At 40.9% G+C, this 26640-nt stretch overlaps 3 protein-coding genes across 4 annotated transcripts; 1 reads left to right on the forward strand and 2 right to left on the reverse strand.

Moving 5' to 3' along the window:
• Nucleotides 1–2147: 2147 nt before the first annotated feature.
• tufm (Tu translation elongation factor, mitochondrial) lies at nt 2148–10949 on the reverse strand. The gene is made up of 10 exons (XM_084071583.1): nt 10905–10949; nt 9613–9659; nt 9326–9464; nt 8483–8649; nt 6792–7061; nt 5822–5954; nt 4896–5000; nt 4312–4463; nt 3795–3914; nt 2148–3017 (listed from the first exon to the last, which is right to left on the reverse strand). Exons 1-10 carry the CDS (start codon nt 10939–10941, stop codon nt 2841–2843), a joined length of 1347 nt encoding a protein of 448 aa, XP_083927709.1. The 5' UTR covers nt 10942–10949; the 3' UTR covers nt 2148–2840.
• Nucleotides 10950–11389: 440 nt separating this feature from the next.
• Nucleotides 11390–18592, forward strand: hspbp1 (HSPA (heat shock 70kDa) binding protein, cytoplasmic cochaperone 1). Of its 2 annotated transcripts, XM_084071826.1 has the most exons (9): nt 11390–11555; nt 12072–12192; nt 13327–13543; nt 14014–14238; nt 15469–15624; nt 16257–16353; nt 16468–16579; nt 17154–17254; nt 17700–18592. In XM_084071826.1, exons 2-8 carry the CDS (start codon nt 12076–12078, stop codon nt 17232–17234), a joined length of 1005 nt encoding a protein of 334 aa, XP_083927952.1. In that variant the 5' UTR covers nt 11390–11555; nt 12072–12075; the 3' UTR covers nt 17235–17254; nt 17700–18592. The 2 variants fall into 2 exon arrangements, with proteins under 2 accessions (XP_083927952.1, XP_083927951.1); XM_084071825.1 differs by having other exon boundaries at nt 17154–18592.
• A 1659-nt stretch (nt 18593–20251) lies between these two features.
• tmem86b (transmembrane protein 86B) lies at nt 20252–21845 on the reverse strand (the record flags this gene model as incomplete). The annotated part of the gene is made up of 3 exons (XM_084071913.1): nt 20252–20715; nt 21179–21422; nt 21795–21845. 3 exons carry the CDS (start codon nt 21843–21845, stop codon nt 20252–20254), a joined length of 759 nt encoding a protein of 252 aa, XP_083928039.1.
• Nucleotides 21846–26640: the final 4795 nt, after the last annotated feature.

Below are 26640 nucleotides of genomic sequence, written 5' to 3' on the forward strand. Positions count from 1 at the left end.
ATCCTGTCCCTGAAAGATAGGAATGGCATATACTGTACAGTAGGCAAAGTTACAAGAGTCCATAAGGTTCAAGGTTCACTTTCTTTGTCATTTACATGTTTTCACATGAAACGAAAATCGTACTCAGGACCAACAGTGTACAATAAAAATAACTAATAAGCACACAATCCTAAGCATAAAATCCTAAAGTGCAATGAAGTAAAACTGAGCAGCCTATTAAAAACAGCAGCATCTATCATTTATCAGAACAGATAACATGGCAGCATGACATACTATTAAAAGCTATCACCAACAGTACAGTAGCTATTCTCCATGGGGGCTGACAACAGATGAGATCAGTATTAAATCCAACATGCCTGTTGAAAATATACATAATAAGGACATTCTTTATTATATCACAGGGAGAAGTGTAAATGGCTTTTAAGAGGATTTTAAATAGACCTTCTGACCAAATATTAAAATAAGGCGGTAAGCAGATTAACAGTAAGGAGATTTACAAGTAAGGAGATTTCCATGTATGAAAGAATCAGGAACTGTTTATATAATACTAATATAGAATAAAACATGTATTCTGTTGGTAAGAGACAATTGGCAGGCCCAGTTCAATATGTCCAGTTTATGGGTATGGATACCTCATTGATAGGCACCTCTCTATCGCCCTCATGTGGGGTGTTGGTGTATAAACTAGTGTAAATAGTGGCAGCACATTCGACCACTTTAGTCACTCAGTGAATTTTCCTCTGAATATAGTGGTCAGAATCATGATTGTATATTGAAATGAGACAGCCAAACAAGGCAGTCTCAGGCTGCCATTATGAATATAGCCTCCCATAGTCACATAGAGGATCTGTTCAGACCAGTACCAACCATCAGCTAGCCCCCACTGAACCCAGAAATGTGATTGCATCAAACGCACAATGGAATACACACAGGGCCTCATGCAATATTACCTAATACTGCCACAACAAAAAATGCACTGGCAAGCTAAGCAGGGGCAGTAACCTAATATCTACTAAAGTGATAGTCTTAGAATACGGTACAGAAGATGAAATATTGAATATTGATCTTGGTGGTGGATATAATAAAATCCTGAATGATCCCATAAATCTAGTTTCAATTAAGACTTTTTGTGCCAATTAGATGGTGAGGTATACAGTACACACCCTCTACACATTTGTAGAGTAGGGTTTGATAGTCTTGCGAACTCAACATTAAAATGCTGAAAATATCACTTTTGCAGACATTCTTCTTTTCATCACCAGCCAAGCTGTTTATTAAAATAGCCTACCTTCAGACCTTAACTCGCCATCATAAACACCCCAGATCAATAACATAGATCTTACTTCCAGTGCCATATACGTACCTCTACAGACACATGGAATAAATCAAATAAAAACACAGCTAATACGGTCGTAGTGTGGTGGTAATCCATTTCTCTGTTCCTGTCTCCCTTAAGTGCTGTTGAAATTAAATTAAAAAGGCCTATGCCTTTTCCCAGTTCAATATCAAAAATAACTGCTGCTGACAAAAAACAAGTTAAGTTTGACCAGTTCTATAGAGTAATGGTGTGATATTAAGATCATTATTTTGTTAAAATGTGATACAATAGCCTACTTACACTCAGAATTGCATGCAACTAACATAGATGGTAGGAGGCTGTGGCTTCAATTCAAAACCTTACATACTATAGGGACTACAGAGTAGGCCTACCTCCATGTTCACAAGTAACGCAATGGTTAAACGGGATGGCAGTCAGGACTCAAACCTCTGTGCTCTCCAACCTATGGCAGGAACCAAGTAGTTACCCAGAAAAGGGGTCTATTAAGAGTTAGATATTACATGACAATGATGCTTTCTTTTATTCTAAATTAACATTTGGGAAACTTTATGAAAAATAGGCTAGCCTACTTATAATAATGGAGAAATTAAGTTTAGCTACTCTTCTAAAACGTCAGATCACACAGAATTTGAGGGGTATACTAGCCAAGACAATTGACATCCACTGTGACGACGTTGGATTAATAAATTATTCACAGGGTTGTCATGTGTCAAGCCCCACTGAAAGTCAAGATATTTGTATGTTTCCCTTTCTGGCTGAACAGAGTAATACTCCAGAAAATAGACGCATGAGAAGTAATTCGTTTCATTATTAAATACATTTTATTACACAAGCAATAAAGTACAGTCTGGCCTTACAGAACAACGATGCTGAACATAGTTTATTAATCAGATGGTGAGGTTTAATAGTCTTAACTCAACATTAAACTGCTGAACATATCACTTTTGCAGAAATTTCTCTTTTCATCACCAACCAAACTGTTTATCAAAATAGCCTACCTTCAGGCCTTGACTCACCATCATAAACACCCCAGACACATAGCCTAGATCTTACTTCCAGCACCACATACCTCTACACACAATGAAAGAAAACACAGGCAATGCAAGGTGGTGTGGCAATCACCTGTGATTTCTAGCAATCAGTTTCTCGGTTCCTGTCTCCCTTAAGTGCTGTTGAAATTAAATATCTTCATGTTTTTTGGTTTTAATAGGCTAAGCCTTTTCCCAGATCAATCTAAAATTCCTGCTGCTGACAAAAACCAAGATAATGTGGGTAACGTACAGAAGCTAAAACTAACTTGACTTGTCAGCGGGAGGAATTTTAGATTTTGAACTGGGAAAAAACTAATCATAGGGATGTTTTTTTGGAGGGAATTTCACAATAGAGCCATGCAATCCTCTGAGCTTTGTATCTACAATGTGTGCCGGGTTTTCATGAAGTGACCAGACACATACAGACCCCCACCTCCCCAGCCCACCCAACATTCCCCCACCCTGGCCCTCTAAGTGCCCCCAAAGTTGACATTGTCTTCTTCTGTCATGGTCAGGATGTCCGTGACCAGGCCGGTGCCAATGGTCTTGTTGCCGTCACGCAGAGTGAACCGTTGTCCCTTCTCGAGAATCATTGGCTGGCGGAGCGTCAGATTCAACGAGGTGTCCTCCCCAGGCATCACCATCTCCTGTAGGGGAAAAGAAAGGGGGGGGTGGAGTTATGGTCATCGTCCATTTTTACCAACATTCAAATACAGACAGAACAGCCTAAAAAAAGATGGCGCTACGAGATGGGGCTCCTTACATTCCCCAATCGGATATATTTGGAGTAATATCAACAATCATGGATACAATCAGTACATAAATACAGACAGATATTTAAAGACATTTGTGGGGCTTTTCTGCCTTTGTTTGTATAGTACAGTGAAGTGTGACAGTAAACAGGGAGAGAGAAAGACAGGGAGGGACACGCAGCGTAGGGCTTGGGAATCAAACCCGCAACTATGTCAGGCTGCGTTAGAGCCCATATGTGATATAGCGGTTCCCAAACTTATTTAGCTGTGCACCCCTTATTACATCCTGACCTAGATGACGCACCCCCCCGGGGCGTCATCTAGGCAAACCAATTAGGTTGGTTTGCCTAGATGGCAGGTCACGCACCCCCTGGTGGGCGCTCTCGCACCACAGTTTGGGAACCCCTGACCATCGGCGCTCCAATACTACAAAACCTACAACCTATTTACTTTTCTATACATATAGCATTGTTTTTAAACTTTTTTAACAGCACCAAAATTATATTTACAAAAATCATATTTAGCCACAAGAAACCGTCATATTTTAATTTCAAAGTAAAAATAACAAAGTAAAGCCTCGAGTGGGGCCAAAATGTTTCAAAGAGACATCAAATCTAATAGGATAAAGAAGTAGGTCTAATCATTGATTAACAGTAACACACACACACAAACCTTATCAGCTGGCAGGGTGACTTTAGCCGTCATGTCCCAAGTTAGAGAGAACATAACGGGCATGAAGTTGCTGACAAATGGCTTATGTCTGCCTCCTTCTTCCTTACTCAGAATGTAAACCTGCCAAAGAGAGAGGACATCACAGAGGTTACTTAATAAAGCATTAGATCATCTCGTGAAGGAACTTTTTTTTCAGTATTTTGTATAACTATCGGGCAGAAACCATGAATCTCCATATTTCAACTTTTCATGCGTTTTCTTGTGTAAAATAATGCCCTGCTTTGTCTTACATTACATTACAATTTTGAAAGTGAAAGAGATTAAGTAGGTTTTATACATATTTAACCAATGAAAAGTATTAACAAGAGCTTGTGACTAAATAACTACATTGGATTCATTGGAACACAGGTTCTTTTTTTCCATTTCTTGAAAAGTAAGCGTTTTGGACATACAAAGTTTCCACCTGACAGCGACAATATATAGGTAAATAAACAGTATGTATGCTGTGGCTTCAGACCTGTGCCTGGACCTTCTGGTGTGGCTTGATGGATCCTGGTTTGCTCATCACCATGCCTCTCCTAATATCCTCTCGTTTCAGACCTCGGACCAGAGCGCCCAAGTTGTCTCCTGCCTCTGCCCGATCCAGAGACTTGTGGAACATCTCAACACCTAACCCAGACAGGAGGAATGAAATGATGAGAGTGTACTGTTTCAAGTTTGTACGATTTAGTCTGCATCAGGACTTAAACTACACTTGCATTTGTTTTGTTGGATTTCACACAAAAAAAAAATCACAAAATCAGCAGTCTTTAAGATTATAACTGTGTGTCACTGTACACACAGCTGTTCAATGGTTAGAATTTTTAATGTGTGTACTTGAAAGCAAGTACAGTGCACGCATACATGATACACATACAAGTATCATCAGTGATAAAGTCAGAAATCCTTCCGTTATCAACTTGGATTCAATCAATCTGATGCAAATACAAAGAAAAGCAACATCATTATGTCTAACATTTGTTGGACTACTTAATATTATTTGTTGCGTTCAGTCTTATCTAAATGAAAACGGTGTTTTTTCAGTTTTCCCCTTTTACTCACCTGTGACCACAGACTTGAAGGCGCGATTATGCCCCACAAACTCACAATCATCTCCCTTCTTGATAACTCCCCTCTCCAATGTTCCAGTAACAACAGTTCCCCTGCCTGTAAAGGAGGAAGATAAAAAGTATAAGCACACAAACGATATAAACAAAGAATTAACACTCATTGCCCTGACATTATCTCAACTTGGCATGCCTAGGCAGAAATCTTTCTTTCAATAATAGCAGATGCACATTGCATTGTGAGCTTATATATATATTGATATTTTCACGGCAAGACACCATTGTACGACAAAGTAGGTGAATGATTAAAATGTCTCCCCGAACCGCCTTTTCAGAGATTTTGTTCCATTATGATATGGTTGCAGTTCTATATACCCCATGTAGTAGCCAGCTGCTACATGACAAAAATAAACAAGTCTACTGAAGGCACTAGATAATGACTATTTTTCATTTCAAATGTTCAGTTTGATATGCATTAGGCCATTTGATACCTCCTCTCTTTTCTTTTCAGCAGTGTTATTTTAACTCTTGAAAATGTACAAATGAACCAAATGGATCAGCATTTAGACCTGGAAAGCCTATACATTGTTATACCTCTCAATCTGGGAAAGCATCAGTGTTATTTATTTAGATGATGCTATATATAGCAACATGGCTTATTTTTATTTTTTTAATAAAGAATTGTTTTTTCAGAAAAAAGGATTAGAAGGCGTTTTTAAAATCGGTCTCAGGTCTAAATGGGTTAAGGTAGCTAGAACTATATTTTTTATTATTTGTTACAGTTTTTTAAAACTTTTTTGCCATATCGCCCACCCCTACGATAAAGCATAAAATAGGTCTTAAGTGGTTAAGGACAACTGGAAATGGATTACGTGTAAGCTGCCCTATAAAATCTTGTCGTTTTGGTTAGTCTTGCCATACCTGGAATTGAGTAGACCCCTTCAATGGGCAGCAGGAAAGGCTTTTCCAGCTCTCTCTTGGGCAGAGGAACATAGTTGTCCACAATCTCCAGCAGATTCAGTATAGCATTTGCTCCAATATCAGGCTGTCTGTTCTGAGATGGAACACAAAGCAGACTGTTCAGATGCCCTCATCTTTAGATGACGCCATGCAAGCATTTCACACTCACAGGGTTCTACCCCTCCTTCTGTCACATTAAGGAAATAGATGGACATTAGAGCTTTTGTCACGTGATTCTTGGTTTGAACAGACTTAACACTGCATGGATCATCGTGCCACAGCTCTTCAGTAAAACATTCAGAAGGGTGGGCGTCAGCAGTGACCCGTGTGATTTTAAGCAACGGGGATCTCACATAGGACCAGAAAGTCGTTTGCTGCTTGCCAGCCTGGTCTCCACTGTCTGCCGCTGTTCAACCGAATTCAACTTTGATTCCTCCAGCCAATAGTTAAAGAGAGTGGGCAGGATTGGATGGACCAACTTCGCCAAGACACACACAAAATGAATTGTGTGTGACCGAATTCCCTGAGTTGTAGCAGACACTCTGTACTACTGTGATTTAAATAGGATAAAAACAAATTCTGCAAAAACAATGACATTTGTGGCACCCCTTGATCCAAGAAACCTTTTGATTGTATGACCTATGGTTCAAGAGATATAGGCCAGAACGTGAAGCGACCTGGTATAGTGCCACCATGTAGTCAATTTTAAGAATTTGAGGTGGAGTGTCTTCCTTGGCCTACTGGGGGTGTGCATGTAAAGTAAGACACTGATTGGTCCAGTGGTTTGCAAGCATAACTATGCACACCCAGACACTCGGACAAGACACACGGACAGGGGCAAAAACATTATCTTAAAATGGTGTTGGGGTTGTACTGCAATAGTGCGGCCTGGTGGAAATAAAAATTCCACATCTAAAACTATTCAATTCACCTCCAGGGCGCACAGGGCGGAGCCGATGACGACTGGTGTGTTCTCGCCGTCGTAGCCGAACTCGGTGAGCAGCTCGCGGATCTCCAGCTCCACAAGCTCCAGCATCTCCTTGTCGTCCACGGCGTCGGCCTTGTTGATGAACACCACCACGTGCTCCACGCCGATCTGCCGCGCCAGCAGCAGGTGCTCGCGGGTCTGCGGCATCTGGCCGTCGGTGGCAGCCACCACCAGGATGCAGCCGTCCATCTGTGCCGTGCCTGTGATCATGTTCTATTGGGGGAGGGGAGATGTGTGTAACAACATGTATTTTTGTTCCGGGATGTTGTTCATCATAGAGAGAAAAATGAACACTACTTGATGGAGCTCCCTTTGGTTTTATTGCCGTATTTATTCTCACCTCATATTGTTTTTGTTGTTGCTTCGGAAGCATTTTAACCCATATTCCATGCATGCATGCATGAAAGGTGCTAAACACTGTAGCCTTGGGCATCGAGCAACTGGTTTATTAAACTAGAAGTTATTTTGCTCATGTATGATTCCACGTAAAAGTCAAAGTAAACACACAGGGCATGTATACTGTATAATCCTACTGCTGCCACCACACAGCATAAACCGAGACAGACTGAGAGGGCTTTTACTGCAACAACAGGAGGACAGCTACAAGAACCACCAAAATGAATCACACACACACACACACACACACACACACACACACACACACAGACACACACACACACACACACACACGTGTGGCATAACTGGATCTGAAGGCTAAAATAAAGTGTCATTTAATTTGTATGTTTTATTTACTAGTTAGATTGCAACCAACCAAGAACACAAAAAGCTCTTCAATTGTCCTAGTACTATTGCTTTTTTTTTGTTCTGGCATTTATATACTTTATTTAAATAGGAGAGTGTATAGACATAGGAAACCAAGGGCAGAGAGAGGGGAGACACACGAGACATGACAGGCATTGGATTCAAAATCAGGTCTTTGTGACTGATAAAGAGCATGTGGTCAAGTGCTCTAATTGGCTGCAACACCAGGGTAGGGGTGTATTTTTTAATAAATAGAATAGGTTTAGGAAACTCAACTCACGGAGCAAACTATACATTAAAGTGGTTGGTAGATTATAAAAACTACTCGCCACGCAGATTTCTTTACTAGCCAAAAATGAGAAATCACTTTTTAGTATTGCTATGTGTTGATTGATATTACCAGATAATACGCTCATGTGCCATTTTCAATGACTATCGCAAACAACATAAGTCAAATTCATGGCTTGATACTTTACCCTGGCAAATGTATAGCAGAAGAGTAAAATCGCTATTTTAGTGACAAAGCAAACAGCAATTCAATGTACACACACCTCAACTAACCCTTTTCAGAACATCCTCAAACACCGTCAGCCTCTCTGGAGTAAATGAATATGAAAATGCTTAAAAAGGCATCTAGGTCGGGCATCTATATGCCTCCTGGATGACTGCCCAGGGAGGTTTTCCAGGAATGCCCAGCTGGGCAGAGGCCACAGGGAAAACCGAGGACCAGGATTCCCCAGTCAGAGGTGGCTAATGTGGCCAGGGAAAAGAAACTCTGGGGTTCCCTGCTGGCACTGCTACCTCCACGACACTAGATAAGTGGATGAATATGGATGGATGGATGGAATAAAATGTTTGGGAATGTGGGGTACCTTAACGTAGTCAGCATGTCCAGGACAGTCTGTGTGAGCGTAGTGCCTGTTGGCTGTGGTGTACTCCACATGAGAGGCATTGATGGTGATTCCTCTGGCCTTCTCCTCAGGGGCGTTGTCAATGTCCTCATATTTCTTGAAGTTTGCACCACCAGCCTCTGCCAGCACTGAGGCCAAGGGATAGGTTTATATTAGTAAGATCAGTCACTCACTTCCATGCACACAGATGCATGTGCAAAAAAAGAAAAAAGAACCCTCCCCCCCACACACACACACCTCTTGGAATTAAGTTCACAATTACTCTGACACTGTGATTCCTCAAGATACTTGATAACAGTTTATTTTTTTCCCCCAGAGGTAGTGAGATTAATTTGTCTTACTGGTTGATACTAGGTGTGGTATAAAACAAATATATTGCTATAAAGTCTAATTTACAGTTCTAAATCACTCCACAGTCAAGAACAAAGTGTAAGTCATGGTAATCCAAAACAACAAAATGACAATATTTAATCCAAGCAAGTGTAGGAGTTGAATGAGTAATGCATGTCTCAAGAAAATATCTACCTAAAACCTAACATCCCTGATCTGGACATTTCATAATAGGAAAACTTTCTGCAAAAATAGGCCAACAATCGGTGAAAATAATAGATCTCAAAGCTCACAAGTCACAACACATTGCGATGCATTGTGAGATTGTAGATAGGCCATTTTTGCAAGAGATTTGGTTTAGAGGGCAAAAGAAAGTAAGGGGTTTATGCAGAGCTGCAGGAATATCTGACAGTAAAACATTTCTGACTCAAATCCCATTAAAGTTACATAGTAGACATTTGGTTTACTCTCTACCTTTGGTGATGGCTGCAGTCAGGGTGGTCTTGCCATGATCAACGTGCCCAATTGTTCCAATGTTGACATGGGGCTTTTCTCTAGAGTATGTCTTCTTAGCCTCTGCAGCAAATGTCCGCCGACTCAGGGGTACGGCACACTATCACACAGAGGGAAACAATGGAGATAAGTGATTTTGTATTGTTTTGGTTGTTAGATCTAGCAGTACTATGGTGGATGGATGTTGTTGCCTTGTATCACAATGACATTACTAGCCATGCTCAAATGAAATGTGTGCAGAAACTGACCAGTTTGAAGGAACTGTGTAGGAGGCTTGGCGAGGAAATCTGGAGAGCTAAACAGTAAAAATCAACATGTGAGGAATGTTTTATCTCAATCAAAGCTATAGATTTATGGCATGATCATCTTTACAAACAATAATATAAAGGATTGATTCCAGGTATAAACGCAAACTATTTTGTTGATAATATTCAATGATGAACTAGTTGTGAAATAACATGACCTAATTTGACCTGCCCACCTTATTAGAGAGGTGGTGAGGTTACAATTTTAGCTGTCGTTTGATCTCTGGTTCAGAGAAACCAATGTCCATCCAAGACCCATCTGCCATGCAAAAACAGCCCAAAAATGTTTAAGGTAGAATTAGCAAAACTAGGAACTAAAGATGTTTCTTTCAGTTTGCTTAAAAAGCAATTCCCCTCCTTTACAAACATTGACTGATTTTAGAGTTCTTCACATTTTCTTACGAAATGCCTTGTTTTAAAATTGTGTTGTGGGCTCTATACCAGGGGTAGGCCAAGGACCCCCTAGCTGAGAGAGAGAGATGAAGCAGGGACCCCCTTTATATTGTATAATATTGTGTCTCATAAACTTTTGCTGCTCTTTTTTCCCTGTACACACCTATAACTCTTAGCCAAAAATAGCCGATCTACAAGCTCACAACGCCTCGTAGATCTGCTATTTTTTGACTAAAGTCCTCCTCAGAAAAGGGATACTAGGCTTCAAGTGGTTAATGTAAAAAAAGAAAATCATAATCACACAAAGATTTGGGGGACCCCCTGTAGTAACTCTGAGGACCCCCTAGGGGTTCCGGACCCCCTGTTGAAGACCCCTGCTCTATACCATAAAAGGGTACTTTATAGTAGTGGGACTCTAAGATGGGACATTGACAGAGTTGTCCATGTTGACAGATATTGGATAATCAAAGTCAGTGTCAACAGAATTTCATTCTGATTGGGAAGCCGGCGAGAGTTAAAACTACACAGCGAGTGAAGTCGATCTTCAAAATTAGCCTAATTGTTCAAAACAACCAAACGCCCACCGAATGACCGCAATGGCATTAATGCATATGATTAATGTCTGTCCTATCGTTAGGTTCTACTAGTGTTTTATAACGCGCGCACAGCTAGCGAGTGACCTTGCTCTCCTTAGGAAGAGGAGCATCCTCATGTTTTGACACATTTCTACAGATATTGTTATTGTACTGTATATGTACACACAATAAATATCTAAACATCATTAACTACACAAAGACACGGCCTGAGTCTAATAGGTACTTTCAGCAGAATAGATCATTTACCAGAGCAACATGCACGAAACCCCAGAAGCGCCGCCATCTTGAACTCTAGAGCGATTGCGTCATTAAAACGCGACATTTACGAAAGACACCTTAATGTTACCTAAACTACACTAATATCCACGCACGTGTATTTATTTTTGACCAATATTTAAACTTTTCATAAGAACACATTTGTTAAGTTTCTCGGAAAACAGGAAACTTTGCAAGGAGAAATGTTCTTTGTATTGAAATGTATTAAACGCACCCAAACCCCGTTTTAAGAACATGTACTGTCGTGAATTAGGCCTATGTTTTATTAATATTTAACTTAAATCTGGATATTTCTTACCTATCTGCAATCTTTATATTGTCTTCAATATAACCTACTACATTTGTGTAATGTAGTGACCCTTAGTAACTGCATTTACTTGTAGTTTCTAAACAAAACAAACAACATGCCTCACACTGACAGTTTGGTCTAGGCTTTACGGTAAACATGGCGGCCCCCTTGTCACCATGAGATCATCTAGCTAGAATGTTCTAGTGTGTTCATATTTCTTCATTTATAAGTCATTTATAACGTGCTGCTGTCCTGTCTAACCCGTTAAGGACTTATCGGGAGAAACTTGAAAGCAGAATTATCTAACACATTGGTTCTGGACACTGGAAAAGGTAGGTTAATAAGACTGATGGTCAGTTGATGTGCCAATGGCAACTATTGACAAAATGAATTTATGGTGGATTAGATTACTAAATCATAATAACATGTTAAGGAACGTCTATTAATGAAAATACATGTGTTAATATTGTGATTCTTCTCTTCAGTATACTTACGATTTTCAAACTATTGCTGTAGCGTTGGTCTCAAATGGGATAAGTTAACACATACAGACAGTTTAAAGTAAGTAAGTAACTAAGTACTGTACATTTACTTAAGTAAAATGTTGAGGTATTTTTTACTTTCCTGCAGTACTTCCAATTATCAGTACTTCTACTTCTACTCCACTACATCTCAGAGGCAAATATTTTTCCACCACTCCACATGAACTTGTTAAACTGCTGAAGTGCTGATACATTTATCAAAGCTAGATGTTCGATTAGATTATATACCTATTTATGGGATTCATTGTTATGTGATCCAGCAAATGTTATTGCACTTTGTTGTAAAGTTTACGTCTCCGTTTAAAGAGCTATGGCAGAAGGCAGACGAGTCCCCCACAACCTCCAGGGTGTCCTACAGATGGCTCTGGCAGTAGAAGCTGGGGATGCTGCAGGTGGCCCCGCCCCCATTGAACCCATGTCAGAGGAGGTACAGTAATGTTTATTAATCAACACATCAATCTGTTCAGGTGCACATCATCTCATCAATCTACAGTATGTTATGTTCCAAGATCCGAAATAAAAGCCCAGAGTTTGTACTTCACATTCACACATTATTGTAAACCTAATGGGCAATACATCTCTTTCACTAGCAATACCATTCATTTAGCTACAGTGACATCACGCCCGGGGGGAAATAATCGACTTCATGTGAGTGTGTTTGAGGTGCGAACAAAGGTGCTTTTTTAGTGGATTTGCCTACTTTTCGTGGCTCTGGAGCTTGAAAAACGAATATTAACATCATGTCCTCTATTTCAGGGGTCTTCAACAGGGAGTCTGTGACCCTTAGGGGGTCCTCGAGTTACTACAGGCTGCCTCTTTTTACATTAACCACCTCAGCATCCCTACTCGGGGGAGAACATTAGCCAAATATAGCAGATCGTGTTGTGAGCATGTAGATTGGATATTTTCAGCAAAGAGGTTTGGTGTACAGAGTGAAAGGTTAAGTTTACTAAGTATTGTCGGTTTAAGTGGTGTCCACATAAAACATTACAACATAAAAAAAACATACAATATACATACAAACAACAACTGACACTCGTCAGTCAAAATCCTAAGCTACATTAAAATGCTGAATACAGGAACATTGGTTAAACATCATGTACAAAAACATATTGATCATTCTAAATCTCAGGGGTCCTTGGCCTGAAAGACGTTGAGGACCCCTGCTATATTCCTTTATCATAAGATGGTGGTTGTTGCAGGTCCCTGCACTACAATATGTAACCATAGTTTTGCGTTAGGACAGAGAAAGATATCTGTCGCACAAACCTAGTGCTGATACTGGTGTTGTTTGCAACCATGTTTGCACCTCCCATGACAATGGGCGGATTTCCGATTTTCCGCCATTAATTTATTTAATATGTCAGCAGTTTCTTTGTATATTTAAGTTATTTGTCATATATGCCCAGTGGAAGTTTTGTTTACAAAGCCTAAAAGGTCAAACAGAACATTTTTTATTCATATGTTCCAAAGTTCAATGTCAAAAACACAATTAAGTCGGTAATCTCAATTTAAAAGTTGTAATTGTGACAGCCCTAACTGTGGTTATCTCTTGTTCCAGAGGAAAGAGTGGCTGAGAGGAGCTCTGGCAGAAGTAGCTAAAGGACAAATGGACGAGGTGGAGCAGATGAAGCGGTGCTTGGCTGTCCTACGCCTAGACGACGTGAGCGTAAGGGAGAGAGAGGGAGAGGAGGAGAGAGACGAAGATGAAGAAGATGAGCGGGAAACGGCTCTGGAGCTTCTGTCAGACTTTTGTGAGAACCTTGACAATGCCAGAGGTAAGTTATACTGTACTGTTATGTGACATGAATTAATCCATTAAAACCGGGAAAGCATCTGTGTAACCACTTTAATTATGTTATACTTTGGCTATTCAAAAATAGCAGATATACAAGCTCATAGCGCATCACTTTGTGCCACGCTATGAGCTTTTAGATCTGCTATTTTTGAAAAATCTTGAAAATGTTTTGAGATGGGGATCGGCGGCCAACTACATCATTTTGGGGGACCTTGACATAAAAAAGTGTGAGCACCACTGATATATAGCAACATAAGTTTTTAATCAGCCTCAGGTCTTAATGGGTTAAGTAAATCAGCATTTGTTTGTCTATACATTTTGACAGGTAAGCCAGTGACGACAAAATGTTTTAGTTTAGTTATTAACAGTCAAGTAAAATTGCATAATCGTGTGACAGCCCTAATTCATTGACTCCTTCCTAACGATGTTCTTCTATCCGACGACGTTCAGACCTGATGGTTCTGGGTGGACTGGACTTATGCGTCACCCGGTGCCTGTGTCACGCCCAAAGCGGGGTGAGGTGGCGCGCCGCCCAGCTGGTGGCCTCCTGTGCCCAGAACATGCCGGAGGTGCAGTGCTACCTGCTCAACATGGGCGCGCTGCCCAAGCTGCTGCAGCTGACGGACACAGACCCCAGTCCTACAGTCAGAGTCAAGACCCTCTATGCCGTGTCATGTGAGTACATTTTGTTCACCCATTTAAAGACCCGAGGCCTGATTCTACAAATGCCTTCTAAATCAGTGGTTCTCGAACCTTTTCATGCCAAGGACCCCTCACCCCCCCAAATGATGGCTGCGGAGCCCATCTGAAAATGTTTTGTGCCAGGGACCCCCCAGAAGAGAAATACAATTATTCACAATTTTTCTAACATTTTCAAGATTTCTTTCAAATATGTTTAAAAATAGCAGATGTACAAGCTCGCAGCGCAGTGCTTTGAGCTTGTGTATCTATTTTTGAGAGTCACTGTTCTAATCCGAGTTTTTTGAAAAACTTAAGTTGCTATATATAGCTAAAATTTTAAATGACACGGTTGTAATGGGTTAACTGAAGCTAAAATAAAAACTAAAGTTGAACAAATGAGAAAACTAAAACGAACTAAAACTAAATAGAATTGCATGTAAAGTAATCTTTGTTTTAGTTTTCCCACCATCATATCCCATGTCTTGCATTCTACCTTTTCTACCTTTTACTAAAACTAGACCAAAACTAGTGCATAATAACATAAGTGCATAATACCATATGCACTTGTAAAACTAAATCAAAATCATTTTAATGTATAATAATAATTCTTTAAAAATGACATTTAAATGAATATTTAAAAACTGTAATAATTCTGGTCTGGGTGGGCTGTGTACTGTATGTATGCCATGTACAATCACATTTGGCTTGTCCACATTCCTGTTTTTACATTACCCACCAGGACGTTACAGTATCAGCATCATTCAATTGCCATGTACAGTTTAGTGACATAGTACAAGACAAGGACAGCAGTAAGACACTGAATATAGGTTGTTACTGTCCATCCGGTGAAATGTACTTCATATTGGGACAGGTATTGTCCGTATTCCACGAGGAAGCCTTCCAGAATAGAAAATGTTCAAAAGATTTTGAAAACTTTCAAATATAGTGAAAATACTGTAGCAGATCTATAATAAAAAAAAAACACACTTCTTGATTATCCAATTAATTGACAAATTGAATTGATAGAATAATCGCTAAGGAAATAATCGATAGGTTCAGGTCTTGCATACTGTGTACACATCGACTATATTCACATGGCTGCCAACGCATCGGGGTGGTTTGGGTACGTCAACCCAGAATATGACGTGATCCATTCCAGTTCACTGCCAGTCATTATTCTCTAGTAAAACGGTGTCTGTTTCTCTCTCTAATCCGTCACCCCAGGTCTGGTTAGGGAGCAGGAGGCGGGACTCCGAGCGTTCCTGTCTCATGATGGCTTCTCGGTGCTGATGAGAGGAATGCAGTCTGCCAACGAGAAGCTAAGGACCAAGTCCGCCTTTCTGCTGCTCAACCTCCTCACAGCGCACCCAGAGCAGAAAGGTAGGATGCGTTATGCACTTGACTCATTAACCCATTCAAACTGGGAAATCATCCGTGTCATTTTAGATTCTAACCACTTAAAGCATTATTTTATACTTTGGCTATTGAAAAATAGCACCCAACAGTGATAGTTCCGTAATGGTCCCGGTTATGATTGGCATGGTTGTGTTGAGCTGGGTGTCCAAATAATGTGTATGGGGTGACCTGGAACAAACGGGGGCACAGTATTAGGCTGCAGCCCCCCATTCAGAGCCAGGTTACAGAGCAGGTTGTTTGTGGACTTCAGCCACAGCTTCAGCAGTGGCTACAGTTCTGGCAATACAGTGAACTGGTGGCAGTAAAGTGAACTTTATGAAGTGCTGTATAATACTGAAAAATAGCAGCAAAAATGTGAAATAGCAATTCAAAATGGGAATGGGATCTGTACAGTCCATATCTGTAAACTATTACAGGTTACTTTTTGTGTTTTTGTCACTGAGCCTGGTGGATTGAGAATACTTGTGTTGCTTCTAGCAGCAGCAGCTAGCAGGGCTGAAAATGACACCGTTTCAACTGAAAAACAATTGTCGACACGAAAGCATTGTGCAACAAAGTATAAATGAACCGTATCGCCTGTGTAATCTTTCCTCCAGACACGGTTCTGTCCATGGGTATGGTGCAACAGCTGGTGTCTGTTCTGCGCTCTCCCCACTCCACGTTCCACGAACACGTCCTTGGCGCCCTCTGCTGGTAAGAAACATTGTCCTTTCTCTCTCTGCCATGCATGAACACATTTCATCTCAGTCCAGTCCACTACTTTAGAACTTCTCCAGTCTTATTCTGTCTTTTTCGTCCCCTTTGTAGTCTGGTGGAGGAGAGCCCCCAGGGGGTCAGAGAATGCAGGAGTCCTTCTCTGAGCCTGGAGGAGCTGCTCAAACAGCGAGCCAAAGACATCCAGGGCAAAGAAGAGTGTCAGGTACAATGCATCTCATTATTATTGTGTTAACCGTGTGTCAGTAAATGAATGGAAAAGCAGATGAAGCAGCAGTCCTCTATGTCAATGGTTCTCAAACCTTTTAATTACAATGTCTCCCCTTAACTCTGACAGTATACAAATGGAACCAAATGGACCCAAACGGGTCCATTTGGTTCCATTTGTATACTGTCAGAGTTACAGACTTGTAAGGGTCAATTTAGACCCCCCCCCCTAAAAGAACCCAGAGAGTCCCTGTAATCCACCAAAGCTAATTCAGCAACTCATAAGGTCATAAAGATTTATTGTGTCATCTGATCTGAACAAATTGAGATTAACATCGAGATATTGATCACGTGGCTATTGTTGCGCATTGATATTGTTATTATATTGTTAATGATATACTGTAGCAACGTTTACAATAATATGACCTTAACTGTAGACCTACAGTGTAAGAGCCCTGAGTAATTTATTGGTGGTTATAAGTAATATTATTAAGTGTGAATGTTCTTTTGCTAAATCATTTTAACACACACACTAATATGCTTGTTCAACTTTACATTTTTGTTTCCCATAGGAAGAACTGGACTTCTGTGAGCGTTTGAGAGCCGTGTGCTTCAGTGGATGGCAGGGGGATGATAACACAATGGATCGCTGAGCTCCCTCAGGCCTCATGTTCTGTCACAATAGCCTGGTAAACCCTCCCTCCAGAAATCTCAATTGTATTTTATTTCAGGAGTGAGTCTGGCCTGCAGACCTATGTGGGTAATTTGGCTGTGGGCTGGAGCTGGGCGGGAGTAATGTAGCTTTGATGTCCAAGTGGCCCTTTGATGTCCAATTAAGCCACTTTAGGCTGCAGTGATTATCACCAGGAGTAATTGGTTTGTCTTTGATGTTAATGAGCAGCTTGTATGAAAGGTGTATTGATTAATGACGTGTGAACCACTCTGGTTCCACCTGATTGGCCTACCCACGCTGTCAATCACAAAAAAATGAGCGAGGACGCTGATTGGCTCGGTTAGTTGGTAATTCCGCTAGAAACTCCCACAATGGGCAATCAGGCCAGACTCACTCCTGGAATCAAATGGAAATGAGATTTCCGGAGGGAGGGTTTACCAGGCTACTGTCACAAGCCCTGTCAAGGATTTTACAGACCTGGACCATGGTAAATGAATGCTGTCCATTCATTTTTCATTTATCATGTTACTGCTGGACTACAGAAACCCTCTCAGAGGGCAGACTTCGCTATTGTTCACAAATCTGATGATAAGTGGATGGACCATACCGATACCGGCCAATACATGTTCATTCAAAGCTTTGGATATATATTGTACATAGACCATTATCCATTTAATTGTTTTATTTTGAGGTTTTATTTGTTTACATTTTCTCAACAGTTATTAAAATATTGCGGATATTACCTGTATAACTGCCTTAATGTTGGGTAAACATTGTGTGGTTATAAGTCATGGCTATTTGAATTTAATTCATAAATCAATCTTTTCTCTTTTTTTTCTTTTCAGCTATAGACTTTACAAATAATTTTTTCAAATACTTTCAAATATTAAAATTCAGTGATAACGTAACTTGGATTAAAGCAAGTTTAGGAGTAGGACTACCTTCTGGTTCAGCAAGTCTGTGCAAAGACTGTGTTGTGAGCTGTGAGGACCTGAGTTTGAATCCAACTCTAGGTCTTGTCTCGCATGTCTATCCTCTCTCTGCCCTTTGTTTCCTGTCTCTCTATAATCACCTATTTAAGAAATAAATGATGAAAATAAAGCAAGTTTCATGTCTGCTATGTTGATTTTCATACTGTGTGAAATTAATGGAATCCAATGGCATCCTTGAAAATCAAACAATGTTATGTGCAGTATGTTTTAGAAAATGGTTACAACTCACAGCATACTTGACATTACTTGTGAAGTATGTGAGGGTCCCCCTGCAGTCTATTCTTGGCCCTCTCCTTTTTTCCCTCTACACCAAATGTCTTTGCCGAAGCTGATCTATAAGCTCACAACACGTGATGCGTTGTGAGCTTTCCTTGTATATCTGCAATTTCTCTTACAAAACGGGTCTCCAGGTCATCCAAGTTTCCCCCTCTCCCACTGTATTTATTACTTTGAGTCAACTTTTCTCTCAATAACATATTAAACTAGAAAAAGTGCTCCTCGGAGCACAGGTCTCCGCCAGGTCAGGAAATCACACCCAGTGTGAAGTGAGTGGTGATATTTATGAGTTATTAATTTCATCATGCTTACATCATGCTTACGGTGCTTATATTTTTGAGCGGTGTAGCCGCTCCTATAAGTGGGTTTGGGACCCATCCGTGGCGAAAGTTTTTCTTTCCGTCGTGAAAATGTGTCTTTCGCTGTACTGTGATTGGCTGATTGGTATTCAGACCCTTTGCTCAGTACTGTGATTGGCTAGCGAGACGCATGACGAAATTAATAACTCATAAATATCACATAAATAGCATTTTTTTGAAGTGAGCTTCCATCACTGTGATGACCACTGTTGTTTTTAAATAGCACCGCTCACTTCACACTGTGTGGCCGCTTTTTGTAAAGCACATTTTTTGACAGTACTTCTACGGATTTTGTCCAAGCGTCATGCAAATCGGTACACAGTATCTCTATAGTCAAACGGTGCCGGAGATTAGGTGTTGACAGTACTCCTACAGATTTTGTCCAAGAGTCATGCAAATCGGTACACAGTATCTCTATGGTCAAGCCAATGGTGCCGGAGATTAGGTGTTCACAGACGGACAGACACACACACACACGGACGGACGGACGGAGGGTAAAACATACTCTCGGCCTGGCGGAGAGTATGTACAATAATTGTTTTACACCATATTTATTATGAATACTTGTCAATTTCAGTGCATAATAGAAGTGGAAAATGCTGCAAACACATTACATCCTTCAGTGAAGCAACGTGTGCATATACAGTACAACATGAATAACCTAAACTTAAGGCCTAACCTAAACCACAAATTAGGCACGCCAAGTATTATCAACTTATGTATATTCACATGCACTTATGTACAGGATGGTTTCTGCCATACAGTTAAAACAATTCATTTGTAGAGATGCATTCTGGAGAATCTTATTTGAAAAGCAATGAATGGGAAATAATGTCATTAAATATAAAATGGAAATTATAGCATATGCTGTTTGTTTGTGTGTGTGTGTGTGTGTGTGTGTGTGTGTGTGTGTGTGTGTGTGTGTGTGTGTGTGTGTGTGTGTGTGTGTGTGTGTGTGTGTGTGTGTGTGTGTGTGTGTGTGTGTGTGTGTGTGTGTGTGTGTGTGTGTGTGCGTGCGTGCGTGCGTGCGTGCGTGCGTGCGTGCGTGCGTGCGTGCGTGCGTGCGTGCGTGTGTGTGTGGGGTGCGTACGTGTGTGTGTGTGTGTGTGTGTGTGTGAAGATGCATTCTTACATGAATTGTCCTTTCCTATATGACTTGTGGGCATTCGCATTCCCACTTGGCAAAGTTCTGAATAGAGCCAGCAAATGTTAACTGCTGACCAGACCAAGTCCACTCCAGACTCAGTCCTTGCGCTAATGTAAAGAAAAGCCAAGAGAAATGGAAGCTGTTCAAAGCAACTATCGGGATTTTAGAGATGAATAAAAAGTGAGGCAGACAGTTGAGACTTCCGAAGCCAGTGGGCTTCTGACTAAGACTTTTTCCATTTTCCAAGTTCATCCATGTTCTCCACCGCCTGGATATCTCCCACAGCGATGAGCAGCTGAGCCAGATAATAGGTACCCATAACAATGGCATTTCCGTGCTCCAACTGTTCCAGCACCTTGAACATCTGAAGCGCCAGCATCAGGTCTGAAATGATGAAGGACAAGCCCCCTAACATCGAGGCTGCTCTGCGGGTTTGAATGGCTAATCCCCCCATTAGGACAATTAAACCGACGTACACTCCCACAGCTGGAGTCAGTAATCCTGAGTCAGGATGCTTCTGCAGGTACGGATAGAGGTGAATGTAGACACCTCCTCCCAGCACAAACAGGATAACGTTAATGAGACGGGAGCAGGTAGAGGATGAGGAGGAGGAGGAATATGTGGAATATCGAGTGGAGAGGAAGGTGAAGGAGTACAGTAGATGAGCCACAGCAAATGCTGCCATTCCTAGGACAGACATGAAAGATAACATGAACTGCTGGAAGAAATTAAACATTGCAATGCTTTTTGACAGCAAATGTATAATAAAAGCTTGTTGAATATAATATATCTAAATATCATTTCTTATTCAGATGAACTTTTGAAACAAGAACAGTACATTTCACTGGTGGTTCTGATAATGGACCGAATGTTGTTCTGTTTATTTTGTAATAAATGAACCATAGGAAGTTGTGTGACAGCAGCATAGTCTCAATGTGAAACTCATTTCACATCTAGTGTGTTGTAGTTATTCAGAAAACAGAATTTGAACTTGTGACTGTCACACACATCTTCAAAAAATCTGCATGCAACAAATCACTAGTTTGAAATCCACGAGCCTCCTCTTTTTTTTCACAGATTAAATCTGTACAACTCTAATATTTATCCATGTTGAACATGCATTCCCCTGAGACAGGCACCAGCCTCATACCTTGGAGGAACAGTTCGGGCCATATTAGGCAACAGTCCCCAACGGCCGAGAAGACCAGTCCCCCTGCCACGCCCAGGACACTCTGCACGCCGCTCCAACTCAGCACGATTAGAGCTAACAGGATCACCGGGGCTGACTTAACACCTGCAGCCATGACAGATGGGGGGGAGTCAGGAGTCCATAGGTAGAAAAAGAAAGCTGTGGCCAAAAAGAAGGGCACGAGAAAGAGAAAGAGAATGCAGGACTGATAGAGTGGGAGATGAGAGAGTAGATGGTGGTGGGAGGGGGAGGCATTAAAAGTGGCATTAAAAGAAACATCACAACAATGTAATGATTACAAGCAATTCTACTGTGTTTGCATCAGAATCAATGGCATTCTAAGCCGTTGTTTCTCAATGTCGGGTCCAGGGACCACCAAGTATGAGTCTGTAACTCTGAGTCCCAGAGATAAATGTTTTTTTTTTTATCAAATGGGGGTCCATGGTCTAATACATATCAATCTGGGGGTCCTTGAAATGAAAAGAGTTGAGAATCACTACACTAGGCAATGCAAACGCAGGTACTGGATGTCATGACTGCATGCAGGAGTGAGATTTAAAGTGGTTATATTAGCTACCGTGTTTCTCCTCTGTCTCCTGTCGTAGGCATGTGTCTCCAGGATGTCCATCTCCTCCAAGCTGATTGAAGCTGATTCAGGTGTTGAATGGGGTCCTTGTTGGTCCTATCAGCACAATATATGTCTTTCTCCTGCTTCTGCCCTTCCTTTATTCAGAGTCCTACTTAAATGTATGCTACTGTCCCCCTTCTAGCTTCTCTTTTCCCCCTTCTCCCTCTCACAGTCTGTCCTCTCGTCAGAGCAGTGTCGTGTCTCTTTGGTGGTGTGTTCAGACGACAATGAACTTTGGACCAATCCTCTCTACAGGCCAGGGGATGTGTCTGATAGCTCTGCGATAATCAATGTGTTCCATGTTTTGAGTTTTCATGTTCAGCCAAAGAGACCTTTGACCTCATTCAACTGCAAGATGACATCGCCAAATAGAGGGCAAAGTTGAACTAGGCTGATAGTATATCTGACTACTACTTGAACATTTCTAATAGCAGCTGCTATATACCTACATGTATATGGGGAAATGTTTTTAATTCTTGGTATCCAATTATCTTCTGTTTGAACATTGAGGATTTTTTGTATTTACTGCACTGTTTTCCATACCAAGATTATCTTACATTATAGCACACAGTTTCCCCAAAACACGGTATAAGACACTGTAAAGGTGACTTGAGGACACTGTGCCACTGTGCTAGGGTGTGGTGGAAGCATAAGGTAGCTTTTTCATGAGCAACATATTCGAGGTGGTCTGTTATGAAACTCTCATTTGTACAATAAAGTCATTTGAGTCATGCTCCTGGTCGCAGTCGCATTTTCACTAGGAGTCATGTGCCAATGGATGCAGCATCACACAACAGAAAGTGGAACCACATTCATAAAGGTTTTTCACCGGCATTCACCAATTTCACTTACTTATTTTTGAGCGGTATAGCCGCTCCTATAAGTGGGTTTGGGACCCATCCGTGGGAAAGTTTTTCTTTCCGTCGTGAAAATTTGTCTTTCGCTGTACTGTGATTGGCTGATTGGTATTCAGACCCTTTGCTCAGTACTGTGATTGGCTAGCGAGACGCATGACGAAATTAGTAACTCATAAATATCACCACTCACTTCAAAAAAAATTACTTTTTTTAAAAAGTGAGTTTCCATCACTGTGATGACCACTGTTGTTTTTAAATAGCACCGCTCACTTCACACTGGGTGTGATTTTTTTAAATAACCCCACACCAAACATCTCTTGTTCTATGCCTCCGAGACATTCACTGATTATGTAATGTTGACCTTTTCCCTTTATGACCCAAAGGTCAGTCTTCAGGACAGCCTACTTAGGGGCAGCTGGGGTTGGAAGGTGCTAGAAAAAGCACTATAAATAAAGTATAAATACAGTCCATTCCCACCAAGTTCCATAAAAGGTTTCCCATCCGTTCTTGGGCGGTGTGATTAGTCCGACGGCTCATTATTCCAACTTCCCATTGGTCTGACTGGCCCCATTATAACTAACCCTATCCCTAACCTCACACTAACCTAACGGTCGGAATAAGGGGATGTCAGAATTATGAGCGGACCCCTCTTGGGCTTGACCTTGAACTTTCCGACCCAAAACTTGAGAACCATCTGTTCTCAAGTTACTTTACCGTACACACACACACACACACACACACAGGGCTGGACTGGGACATAAATTCGGTTCTGACTTTTTGGCCCAGACCGGCCCACCACAACCGCCATGCAGATACTCTACCGCCTGCTCCGTGGAGGCACATACAAACGCACACATGCCCTTAATACCACTACTTTTACTGAATAGCATCCCTCCGTGTTCTGGAGTATTGAGTACAATAAATGATAACTACATGACCCATACACAACTACACCACCTAAATATGATAGTTAGCCTACAGTACTTACAAACAATGAGAGTGTGTTGCTCTTATAAGGAGGATGCAGGCTCAAGCACATCATGGCACTGGCAGCAAGCTACCCTACTCTGGGGAGATCATCTCTACTGAAGATTGTGTAATGGACCTACAAACCTGGACATGAGCAGTAGAGGACTATTATGAAATAGTGAAGTATGAAGATGATTACATGCAAAACTTTAGTTTGCTAAAGTATAGAAAACAAGGGTAGGCTATAATGATCGGAGAATGCATCTGGAGTGTAGTAAAGCTATATTGGTATAATGGTTATGTGACTATCAGATGTATTTGAGGACAACACTGTCCAACAATTTTTTTTGTATCAATACTGCAATGTAGAAATACTCTGTTACAAGTACAAATCCGGAATTCTCAAAATTTACAAAAGTAAATTTAAATGTAAATGTACAAAAGTATTTGTATGAAAATGTACTTAAAGTACCAAAATTAGAAAGTTCTCATTATGCAGATTGTTACAAGTTTTCAAAAAAGAAAAATAGCAGATCTACAAGCTCACAATGCATCTCATCGCGACGCATCGTGAGCTTCTAGATCTGCTATTTTCAAACAGCCTAAGTTTAAATAGGGCTGAAGTGGCTAATGTATGTTTTGTAATAATAATCAAAATGTATCTAAGTTTTCAAATAATTGTAGTGGAGTAAAAGTACAATATTTGTCTCTGAGATGTAGTGGAGTAGAAGTAAAAGTATAGAAAATTGAAAATACTCCAGTAAAGTAAAAGTACCTCAAAATTGTTCTCAAGTACATACTTGAAGTACATGTACCCAGTTACTTTCCACCACTGGAAAGGAGGTACTGAGGCAAAAAAAAAAACGTTTGAGAATCACTGATTTAGATGACAGTTTTAACACTATAGGTGGCAGTGTGAGACCGTGGTACCCATGGTAGTAACCCAGGAACTTCAGTGACTAGTTTAGTTTAGTACAGTACATGTACACTGTTGCTTTCCTCTCATAGCTCTAAGTTCATTCACTGACAGACAAGCCACGTCTCCATCTCACCTTTTCACCTGCATTTCAACCAGTTTTTCCAGGTAATTAATGCTGCTTATCAGAGGCTGTAGCCTGGTACCTGTGACTTACTGTATAGTAAAGCTATATTTGTATAATTGATTATGTGACTATCAGGTGTATGTGAGGACTCCACTGTCCAACACATTAAGGATGGGCTGTGTTGGCACCGAAGTTGGGGAAAAAACTCCCCCTGGTTAGCATTAAGCCCGTCTACACCTTTAGGTAGTTTTAAAAGCATGCTAAAGACCCATCTATTTACTGTAGTGTAGAGGATTTTTAGGTTCACTTATTGTAATTCTGCTCCCTCTCTTGCTGCGATTATGTCTTCCTAGTTTAGTTGTGCGTTTTCCTTTGTGATTCTTTGTGTCTTTTGTCGGGCTGCGCCCCGAGTCAGTGTAATAGCTGGATGGGGGGGTGCATTACAAATACAGAACCTATGAACCTATTATTTATTGTGTTTATTTTGTAATTGATTACGTCTGTGAATTACTTTGTTATTTGTTATTATGGAGTGGCATTGTGTTAACACCCTGTCTCCCATCAGGTGTGAAGTATAAAGTTCCAGAGGTTATGAGGGGACGCAGGACCTCGTCTCAGCCAAGTGAGGAGGAGGAGGAGACAGATGAAGATGAGGAGTGGACTCCTATTCTGTCTGGTAACCTTGAACACTATTACCACAGTCTATAACAAGTAGAAGTCCTATAGTGATGAAAATAGTCTTATTGAAGTTGGAATAGAGCAGTGGTTGTCAAAAATTGGCATATCAAGGACCCCCAGTTTGATATGCATTAGGCCACGGACCCCCATCTACACTGTAAATTACCGAAGTTTCTTTAACTCTGATAGCGTACAGATGGGACCAAATGGACAGCTCAAAGTAGGGCCAATATCCAATTCATTTATTTTTTTACATACAGTAAGTCTACACGTGACAATAGCCTCTAATGAGTTCAGAGCAATGTGTTGGGTTTCAGACAGGCATGGGTTAACTGAGACTACAAGTTTCTTCTGTTCTGCATATCTGTCCTTGAACCAGTCACAACTCAGTGGATAGCTACAGTTATGGACTGTGTGCGTGTGTGTTTTTCAGGTGGTCAGGTGATAGAGGCAGTACCAGTGCGTTCTGGCAAAAGAACACTCAGGAAGCTTGTCAAAGTTAACTACACGGAACTGGAAGTGCCAGAAGATGATCATTATTACTGTAATAATTATCTCTGTTTACATCAATCAATATTTCTGATTTCTCCCTCTCTCGGTTCTCTGACTCAAAATCTTTGTCGTTAATTTATCACGAGTCAACTTTTAACAATGTTTTTAGTTGCATATCACATACTTTGCAACACTGTGTGTGTGTGTGTGTGTGTGTGTGTGTGTGTGTGTGTGTGTGTGTGTGTGTGTGTGTGTGTGTGTGTGTGTGTGTGTGTGTGTGTGTGTGTGTGTGTGTATGCATGCATGCATGTGTCCAGTCTGTGAACAGTGTGGGGAGTTCTTTTTAAAGGAATGTGACAAACATGGAGATCCTGTCTTCATAGAGGACTTTAAAAAAGTAGCTCTACCAGAGACTGACAGAGCCTGGAAGACCCTGCCTCCTGGATTTAAGGTAAACATTCATTCATACATTCATGCATACATACATACATACATACATGGTAAAATGGTGCATTTATATAGCGCTTTTATCCAAAGCGCTTTACATATGTAGCAGGGCTATGTAAAGCAATGACTACGCCACCCACACATATAGGAGTGAGGGATCCTTTAAACACATTAACCATGTACTGTATATATAGACATATAGGACTGAACAAGGTAAAGTTCCCCAGAAAGGTACGGGTTCAGAATGAACAGAACCAGAGGCTGATGTATCAAATGTGTCAAGTTTATTCAAACAGTTGGTATAAAAAG

This window comes from Gymnoscopelus microlampas (assembly GCF_963454915.1).
Source record: "Gymnoscopelus microlampas genome assembly, chromosome: 11".
Classification (NCBI taxonomy): domain Eukaryota; kingdom Metazoa; phylum Chordata; class Actinopteri; order Myctophiformes; family Myctophidae; genus Gymnoscopelus; species Gymnoscopelus microlampas.

What these genes read in the sequence shown, in the direction of transcription:
- hspbp1 (XM_084071825.1), top strand. Translation starts at nt 12,076, where the DNA reads ATGGCAGAAGGCAGACGAGTCCCCCACAACCTCCAGGGTGTCCTACAG. An exon ending in TTGAACCCATGTCAGAGGAG is followed by an intron (nt 12,193 to 13,326) that starts GTACAGTAATGT and finishes CTCTTGTTCCAG; the next exon opens with AGGAAAGAGTGGCTGAGAGG. An exon ending in GAACCTTGACAATGCCAGAG is followed by an intron (nt 13,544 to 14,013) that starts GTAAGTTATACT and finishes GACGACGTTCAG; the next exon opens with ACCTGATGGTTCTGGGTGGA.
- tufm (XM_084071583.1), bottom strand. Translation starts at nt 10,941, where the DNA reads ATGGCGGCGCTTCTGGGGTTTCGTGCATGTTGCTCTG. An exon ending in AGGGGTCTACTCAATTCCAG is followed by an intron (nt 5,001 to 5,821) that starts GTATGGCAAGAC and finishes CCTCCTTTACAG; the next exon opens with GCAGGGGAACTGTTGTTACT. An exon ending in CTTCAAGTCTGTGGTCACAG is followed by an intron (nt 4,464 to 4,895) that starts GTGAGTAAAAGG and finishes TGTCTGGGTTAG; the next exon opens with GTGTTGAGATGTTCCACAAG.